At 43.8% G+C, this 9528-nt stretch overlaps 1 protein-coding gene across 28 annotated transcripts; it reads right to left on the reverse strand.

The window, feature by feature from the left end:
• Nucleotides 1-5213: 5213 nt before the first annotated feature.
• LOC126988979 (uncharacterized) lies at nt 5214-8262 on the reverse strand. Of its 28 annotated transcripts, none has more exons than XM_050847427.1 (3): nt 7157-8223; nt 6275-7030; nt 5214-5560 (listed from the first exon to the last, which is right to left on the reverse strand). In XM_050847427.1, exons 1-3 carry the CDS (start codon nt 8182-8184, stop codon nt 5326-5328), a joined length of 2019 nt encoding a protein of 672 aa, XP_050703384.1. In that variant the 5' UTR covers nt 8185-8223; the 3' UTR covers nt 5214-5325. The 28 variants fall into 28 exon arrangements, with proteins under 28 accessions (XP_050703384.1, XP_050703375.1, XP_050703367.1 ...); XM_050847418.1 differs by having other exon boundaries at nt 5214-5644; XM_050847410.1 differs by having other exon boundaries at nt 5214-5854.
• Nucleotides 8263-9528: the final 1266 nt, after the last annotated feature.

A 9528-nucleotide genomic window follows, 5' to 3' on the forward strand; every position in this document is an offset into this window, starting at 1 on the left:
AAACACTAGTGTTCTGCCTAATAGGATATTTTTTTCCCGAAAATTTATTTTATAATTTATTGTATTTTTTACATTCAGTCTAAATTCTGATAACAATTTTAATCACGATTTCGACGAAGACACGGGGGTACCCGTGTCCTCGACACTCGACAATGTTCCAGTATTTTGGCGGGCATTTCAAGTACTCTCAGTCAAGGCAAGTATAGAGAGGTATAGTCACTCATAGAACGTGAAGAACCAAATTTTGAAGTGATCTTTTTTATTAGGACCTCTCGGATGTTTTTTATGTTATAAACTACTACAATAAAATAAAATAAGATGTGGGTTTTTTGTTATAGACCCTGTGAAGCAATTGTCGGTGAATAAAAATATAAATAGAAATGTTCACGGCATCTCATCCTGGACGATGATTGGCTGGCGTCTCGATAAGCTCCGCCCTTCCTCGAGTTTGGTTTCCATCTCAGCCCGTTTCATTCTCGTTGTTCATGATTCACACATTCATTTTCAGCTCCAGATTTGATCACTCAGCTCAAAACACCTCAATATATCACGCCGTGACGGTAAATTATTCGGCATTTGTTTACTCAAGTCAGACTCGTCGCTCACCTCACGCCCCATCTGTGTGTGAGCGGCGAGTCTGACTTGAGTAAACAAATGCCGAAGTGAATGAAGGCGTCACGGCTCGGCTTACATTCGGCGGCGATTTTGACCCTATGTATATTTTTACCTCGGGAGATACCACACACCATCAGAAGCAGAAAAGCATGCAGATTCAGGATCTGGGCTTATAAAAGTGATACGACGAAAACCAGCTGAGTACTAAGGAGTTGAAGGGAAATAAGTGCAAGAACATGTTTACTCCATCCTTCACTTAACTCTGATTTTCGTATGTGTAATTTTACATTATTGTTACAAATTTATGCTAGTGTGATGCAGAATTTTCTCAAGAAGATGATGGTGGTCTTAGTTTTTCGTAAAAATGAATGTTGGGGTCAGGAAACAGGGTGGGAGTGAGGTGTGTGAAGTCGTCGGTTAGGGCAGACAACGAGGATGGGGCGTGGCCAAGCGTGAAGGCTATAGGAGTTGCCAACGAGTGATTTCCTCCCGCCTGTATGACGATACCTTCTCTATACTTGCCTTGCTCTCAGTAACGACTTGACTTCATGGGAAGTAACTTGTCCTCGACCTTCCGTCTAGCAATACCACCCTTAATATACCGAGAAGGGATATATGGAATTTAGTAGAATATATATATATATAGACATTTTTTTTAACTGAAAGGGTCAAATACTTGGAAAATGAATCCACGCTTATGTATCTACTACATTTATTATTTTTATTAGGTATACCATGTTTATTAAGTTAACCCGCTCATAAACGAGTGATTAAAGAGTAATTTTGATAAAGCTTTACCATCATACTCGACAGATATGTTTGTTTGATAACCTTAATTCTTGCCCGTCAGACATATAGCCTACCCTTTTGCCTTTCCTCCTCTGATTTGTAACATTCATTCATTCTTCATTTTATTTGCTTCATCTTATTTATTTATTCTTATTATTCTTATTTATTTACCTCTTATTTATTTATTTATTTATTTGCATCCTATTTATTTATCTTTGTTTGATAACCTTTTTGCCCGTCCCTAATAGCCTACCCGTTTTCCTTTCATCCTCTGATTTGTAACTTATTCATTCATTTTTCCTTTTATTTGCTTCATCTTATACATTTATTCTTATTATTCTTATTTATTTGCTTCTTATTTATTTACTAGTTTATTTATTTGTATCCAATTTGTTTATCTTCCTGCTTATTCCTTTTTTTTCGTATCATTTTACCAACACTGTGCGATTATTCCATTGGTACGTATATTACAAAAGCAATTCTCTCCGTTCATTGCCTTTCTTTTTATTTATCAAACCACCAACAAATTATAATATCTTCCTATAGTATCACGTCATATCGTAACCTAGAAATCGCCCTAAAATCTATCACTCTAAACCCAATTTAACCTTATTTTTCTTCTTCTTCCAGGTTCATTACACGTCAATTCAGCTTCCACTTGACAACCACGAACAGGAACAAGGTCAGCATCGCCCCAGGAAAGCCTCCACCAACATCCCTCTTTGGTAAGTACAACCTCTTCCTTGATACTCCCTTAGGTCATGTTATTCAGTTTCCAATAAAGCTCGATCGCCACGCCCTTCCAAACTCTCATGAAACTCCCTTAATGGTCTTTTTGCAATTGTTCTTCAGTCTCCTCCAAGCTCCCCACGCCTTTCCTATCTCTCATGGAACTTCCTGCGGTCTTATTGCTATTGTGTCCTTGTTTCCACTCGCACAAGCTCCTCATTTGTCCTTCTCCGTCTTGAAACTTTCTTGGGTCATTTAGAGAGAGAGAGAGAGAGAGAGAGAGAGAGAGAGAGAGAGAGAGAGAGAGAGAGAGAGAGAGAGAGAGAGAGAGAGAGCAAAACAACACACATTGACGTAGGAATATAACATGCGTAGGTGCTTAAGTTCTTGCGTTCGTCTCTGGTGTAAGCGAAGATAAGGGTTACCTGAATTACCTGAGGATTTATTAGCTCAACACCTGGTCGTGGGGAAAGGCTCACGTGCCCTTTTCTTTATCTTATCTGTATTTATTAGTGTTCGACAGCCGCTCATTAAGGAAGGGTTTTATATGATTGGGGTTGGAATTTCACCCACTTATGGTTTTGTTGTTTCCTGTTTGTGACGTGTTCTGGGGATTGTTTTTTTTTTTTTTTTTTTTTTTCGATATGATTTGTTTTGTTGCTGTTGGTTATTGTTGTTTCTGTTATTGTTACTGTTTTATTTTCTTTTTCTTCGTCCTTTCTTTTCTTGTTGTTCTTGTTCTTGTTCTTCATTTTGTTATCCTTATATTATTATCATTATTATTATTATTATCATTGTTATTATTATTATTATTATTATTATTATTATTATTATTATTATTAGTAGTAGTAGTAGTAGTAGTAGCAGTAGTACATGAGGATAAGTTGATTGGGTTGATAATGTGACGCAGGAAGACGTAATAAAATTGAAAAAAAAAAAGATTAATACAGGATGAATGGGAATGAGATAGAGGAGGAGGAGGAGGATAATAATGAAGGGGTTGAAAATAAGGCAAATTATGCATGGAAAGTCTTCAGTAAATGCGGGTCGACAAGCATACAGATAGTAACTAAAGGAAGAAGACAATGAACGCAAGCTATATATCTCGTTATGCTGAATCGAAATGCTAAAAACTCCATAAAAATAGCTATCATTAAACACTAAATACTGAAAATAACCGTCCATAGCCATGATTCAACCCTTACAATATTAACGCAATATGGTTATCTATGATACTATACGATACCAATTCAGTGCAACATTTCATAAAGCATTAAAAACTGGTCTCATTGACAGTACCGTAAAAACATGTTACCATAAACCTCGGTAACCCAACCCTCATCTCTGCCTCCTCCCCCACCATGTGCAAGGAGGCAGATGAGGGGTGATAGTTAGGTAATGGGAGCGAACCTTTCATGAATTAATCTAGCAAATTAAATCGGCCAAAAACATAAATATCTAGTCATCCCTACCGAAAAGAGAAACAGACATGACGATATTAACTCCTAAAAACGATTCCGTATGACTAATTTTGAACTTAATACCATGACCACTGACCTTAATTTGGCGATGATGCAGTAATCCTGGCTGAGTCGCTGAAGATTCTGGTGATGGCTCGGGACTGAACGAGGAGGCGAAGCAAAGGGGACTCAAGATATTCTGAGCCACTACCAAGGTGCAGGTGTTTGGAGGCTTGCTGGATGAAACGGTACAGTCTGTCCATGCGTGTGGTGACGAAATTGAGATCTTGGAAAATTTCTCATACCTTGGTGGCAGAATGCTGAACAACGGCGAGTGCTGTCAAGAGGTCTGACGGTGGATTGGCTTGACCTTTGACCGTTTTGAAATTTCTGACCACATTGACCGTCACGAGCAATTTGACCGTCACGAGTACTTTGACCGTCACTTGACCGCTTTCACCTTCCCTTGATCACTTTGACTTTTCCCTAACCACCTCGGGCACTGTAACATTTCCTGCATCCCTTTTGATCATTTTAACGCAGGTAATTGTCAGTACTCTTAAACACATCATTACACACTACGGCCATTGTGGTGTAATAAAAAGGGGGACGGGAAAGAGAGAGGGCAACGCGCAACTTCCGTACATTAAAATAAAAAAATCTTCACCACACACATTTTTCTGGGGCCGCTGAATATCTAAGTAAGTTATCGACGGCGTTAATTGGCTACTTACCTGGGCTGCGGAGGTGAAGCCCGGCGGGAGGCGACGCTCAGGGAAGTTACTGGAAAGGTAAGGAAAGGAAAATTATTAGTGACAAATGACTGATTGGCTGACGAACTGACTGATTAGGATTTTTTTTTTCTTTACATCCCCGCCTATAGCCCAAGCCCGTCATGGCGCAAGAAATTTTATAGTGGCGCCAGTTATGCTTGGCTCTTGCTGCTCCCCGGAGCTCATTCTTGATTCACTGGACGGTTCCTTTTAGAGTCCGGGTTGATGGGTGGTCTTCTGGACATCATGTGGGTAGTCTTAGGCCACTCGGCGGTGACTGAAAAACCCTTACTGACTGACTGAATGAATGAATGAATAACTAACAGAATTACTAACTCTCTCTCTTGTCATGCATTCGCCATCCTTAATAAGTTAGGTAACACGGCAAGGAGGAGGAAGAGGCGGGACACACTTCTGCTGCCCTCTTTCCTGCTGCCGTTGCCGTCCGGCTCTCAGCTCACTTTCGCTTTCCTCGTTGTCTCTCACTTCTGCACTTATTTTATATTCAGACTTATTTCAATTATAATCACCACGATTAGAATTGACTTTGTTATTGCAATGTTGTTTAGGGCCTTGTCCACCAATCTCATTCTGAAGTACACCGGCTCGGCCCTACAACCCTGCCAGCCGAAGGGCTGCGCGCCACCGGGCCTGTGGAGGGAGAACCCCCGGCGGGACAGCTCGGGGCCCACAAGGCCTGGGTGATTGCTGATCTGCTGGCCGAACAAGAGCGGAGTCAGCTGGCGTTGCAGGACCTAAAAAGACAAAACGCCCTCTTGTCCGTCCTTCTACTTCAGGCCATAGATGAAGCCAGCGTCCTGCACAGGGCGGTGCTGGCTCAAGAAACGGCTTGAGAGAGAAAGAGCAGCAAAGATTAGCGCTGGAGGAAGAAAACAGCGGCCTGATCAATGACCTGCACTTATCGCGACGCGAAAATAGCGTCCTGCTCAGTGACTTATCTAACGCTGGAAAAATAATTCACAGGCTCCGAAAATTCGTGTCCTTATTCCAGGAAGAAACCACGGCCTGCTTAGTGATCTGTCTAACGCTAGGAATGAAATTGACAGGCAGCAAAAAGTCGTGTCTTTCTCCCGGCAAGAAAATAACGACCTTATCAAAGCGCTGGCCATATCCAAGGCTGAAAATAACGATCTTGTCAGAGCGCTGGACATTTCCAAGGATGAAAGTATCGACCTTATCAAAGCGCTGGAAATCTCCAAGACTGAAAATAACGATCTTGTCAGAGCGCTGGACATTTCCAAGGATGAAAGTATCGACCTTATCAAAGCGCTGGAAATCTCCAAGGCTGAAAATAACGATCTTGTCAGAGCGTTGGACATTTCCAAGGATGAAAATATCGACCTTATCAAAGCGCTGGAAATCTCCAAGGCTGAAAATAACGATCTTGTCAGAGCGTTGGACATTTCCAAGGATGAAAATAACGATCTTGTCAGAGCGCTGGACATTTCCAAGGATGAAAATAACGATCTTGTCAGAGCCCTGGCCATATCCAAGGCTGAAAATACCGATCTTGTCAGAGCGCTGGACATTTCCAAGGATGAAAATAACGAAATTGCCAAGGCGCTGGCCATATCCAAGGCTGAAAATAACGATCTTGTCAGAGCGCTGGACATTTCCAAGGATGAAAATAACGACCTTATCAAAGCGCTGGCCATATCCAAGGATGAAAATAACGATCTTGTCAGAGCGCTGGACATTTCCAAGGATGAAAATAACGACATTGTCAAGGCGCTGGCCATATCCAAGGCTGAAAATAACGATCTTGTCAGAGCGCTGGACATTTCCAAGAATGAAAATAACGATATTGTCAAGGCGCTGGCCATATCCAAGGCTGAAAATAACGATCTTGTCAGAGCGCTGGACATTTCCAAGGATGAAAATATCGACATTGTCAAGGCGCTGGCCATATCCAAGGCTGAAAATAACGATCTTGTCAGAGCGCTGGACATTTCCAAGGATGAAAATAACGACATTGTAAAAGCGCTGGACATGTTCAAGGAAGAAAATAACGACTTAGTCAAAGCGCTGGCCATTTCCAGGGATAAAAATAACGACCTTGTAAAAGCGCTGGACATCTTCATGGAAGAAAATAACAACCTTTTCAAAGCGCTGGCCATGTCCAAGAAAGAAAATGACGACTTTGTTAAGGCGTTGGCCATCTCCATGGATGAAATTAACGACCTTGTCAAAACGCTGAACATCTTCATGGAAAAGAATGACGAACTTGTAAAAGCGCTGGCCATCTTCAAGGCTGAAGATGACGACCTTGTAAAAGCGCTGGCCATCTGCAAGGGTGATGATGACGACCTTGTAAAAGCGCTGGCCATCTGCAAGGCTGTAGATGACGACCTTGTAAAAGCGCTGGCCATCTGCAAGGGTGATGATGACGACCTTGTAAAAGCGCTGGCAATCCCCAAGGCTGAAGATGACGACCTTGTAAAAGCGCTGGACATCTGCAAGGCTGAAGATGACGACCTTGTACAAGCGCTGGATATCTGCAAGGCTGAAGATGACGACCTTGCACAAGCGCTGGATATCTGCAAGGCTGAAGATGACGAGCTTGCACAAGCGCTGGATATCTGCAAGGCTGAAGATGACGACCTTGTACAAGCGCTGGATATCTGCAAGGCTGAAGATGACGACCTTGTAAAAGCGCTGGATATCGGCCGGGCTGATGATGACGACCTTGTACAAGCGCGGTCGATCTGCACGGCTGAAGATGACGACCTTGCACAAGCGCTGGATATCTGCAAGGCTGAAGATGACGACCTTGTACAAGCGCTGGATATCTGCAAGGCTGAAGATGACGAACTTGTACAAGCGCTGGATATCTGCAAGGCTGAAGATGACGACCTTGTAAAAGCGCTGGATATCTGCAAGGCTGAAGATGACGACCTTGTAAAAGCGCTGGATATCTGCAAGGCTGAAGATGACGACCTTGTACAAGCGCTGGATATCTGCAAGGCTGATGATGACGACCTTGTAAAAGCGCTGGATATCTGCAAGGCTGAAGATGACGACCTTGTAAAAGCGCTGGATATCTGCAAGGCTGAAGATGACGACCTTGTACAAGCGCTGGATATCTGCAAGGCTGAAGATGACGACCTTGCACAAGCGCTGGATATCTGCAAGGCTGAAGATGACGACCTTGTACAAGCGCTGGATATCTGCAAGGCTGAAGATGACGACCTTGCACAAGCGCTGGATATCTGCAAGGCTGAAGATGACGACCTTGCACAAGCGCTGGATATCTGCAAGGCTGAAGATGACGACCTTGTACAAGCGCTGGATATCTGCAAGGCTGAAGATGACGACCTTGTACAAGCGCTGGATATCTGCAAGGCTGAAGATGACGACCTTGTAAAAGCGCTGGATATCTGCAAGGCTGAAGATGACGACCTTGTACAAGCGCTGGATATCTGCAAGGCTGAAGATGACGACCTTGTAAAAGCGCTGGATATCTGCAAGGCTGAAGATGACGACCTTGTAAAAGCGCTGGATATCTGCAAGGCTGATGATGACGACCTTGTACAAGCGCTGGATATCTGCAAGGCTGATGATGACGACCTTGTAAAAGCGCTGGATATCTGCAAGGCTGAAGATGACGAACTTGTAAAAGCGCTGGATATCTGCAAGGCTGATGATGACGACCTTGTACAAGCGCTGGATATCTGCAAGGCTGATGATGACGACCTTGTAAAAGCGCTGGATATCTGCAAGGCTGAAGATGACGAACTTGCACAAGCGCATGATATCTGCAAGGCTGAAGATAACGAGCTTGTAAAAGCGCTGGCCATCCCCAAGGCTGAAGATGACGAGCTTGTAAAAGCGTTGGCCATTTCCATGGATGAAATTAACGACCTTGTCAAAGCGGTGGCCCTCACCCACGAAGAAAATGACAACTTTGTCAAAGCGCTGGCCTTCTCCAGTGAAGAAAATGACGACCTTATCAAAGTGCTGGACATCTTCATGGAAGAAAATGACGACCTTGTGAAAGCGCTGGACATCTTCATGGAAGAAAATAACGACCTTGTTAAAGAGATGGTCATCACCAACGTTGAAAATGGAGGACATGCCGCCAATGAATCTCAGGAAGTCGGTCCTGCAGATGACGAGCCCAATCTTCAAACGTCACTCGTTCCCGTCGAGGAGGCCAAGGATACAGATGACTTGGATTACAGTATTGAGCACGTTCCAGTCGACGGAATCTGTGACACTGACGAGGGCTATCTACAATAATGACCACGATATGCTCTACTGAGCTCGTTCCTGTTGAGGAATCCACCCCGGCCCCTCCCCATCCTTCCCTCCCCATCATTCCCCGGCGAAACTCCCTATCGTCGGCCTCCCTATCCTCATCTTTTCCCTCCCCATCCTTCCCCCCGACGTAACTCCCCTATCGTCGGCCTCCCCATCCTCATCCTTCGTTCTCCCCATCCTTTCCCCCCCGGCGTAACTCCCCTATCGTCGGCCTCCCATTCTACCCCCCCCCCCTCCCCCAGGCTTCCTCAACCCTGGCAGGCTCTCTCGGTCACCGGCGGTTCTTCGGGCCAAAGGTCTGGTACAATTTATCTTCGAGCCCGGAACATCTTGCACCAAACCGCGCTGTATTTCTCACGTTTCTTAAAACCTTTCTATCTATCAGTAAATTTATCCTAAAGGTACTGTAGTATTTCCATTTGAAACTGGCCGGTGGGGTGTAGACCTATGTGGGTCAGCACCGCCCCACATATCTGCCACACACTCTCAAGACTTCTCGCTTCCTCTCATATGTCAGCTACTTAATACCTTTCAATTAATTTAATTAAATGGCTGGATAATCTAATATGGTCATAGTGTTGAGATTGTGTCGTTTTTAGGATAATAACAAAAATGATGTATAAATACCGCGACACTGGACAACGTTGGGAGAGAGAGAGAGAGAGAGAGAGAGAGAGAGAGAGAGAGAGAGAGAGAGAGAGAGAGAGAGAGAGAGAGAGAGAGAGAGAGAGAGAGAGAGAGAGAGAGAGCAAAACAACACACATTGACGTAAGAATATAACATGCGTAGGTGCTTAAGTTCTGCGTTCGTCTCAGGTGTAAGCGAAGATAAGGGTTACCTGAATTACCTGAGGATTTATTAGCTCAACACCTGGTCGGGGA

Source organism: Eriocheir sinensis, unplaced genomic scaffold (assembly GCF_024679095.1).
Source record: "Eriocheir sinensis breed Jianghai 21 unplaced genomic scaffold, ASM2467909v1 Scaffold1026, whole genome shotgun sequence".
Classification (NCBI taxonomy): domain Eukaryota; kingdom Metazoa; phylum Arthropoda; class Malacostraca; order Decapoda; family Varunidae; genus Eriocheir; species Eriocheir sinensis.

What these genes read in the sequence shown, in the direction of transcription:
- LOC126988979 (XM_050847405.1), bottom strand. Translation starts at nt 8,184, where the DNA reads ATGGCCAGCGCTTTTACAAGCTCGTTATCTTCAGCCTTGCAGATATCA. An exon ending in ATATCCAGCGCTTGTACAAG is followed by an intron (nt 7,031 to 7,156) that starts GTCGTCATCTTC and finishes CGCTTTTACAAG; the next exon opens with GTCGTCATCTTCAGCCTTGC. An exon ending in ATGGCCAGCGCCTTGACAAT is followed by an intron (nt 6,023 to 6,106) that starts GTCGTTATTTTC and finishes CGCTTTGATAAG; the next exon opens with GTCGTTATTTTCATCCTTGG.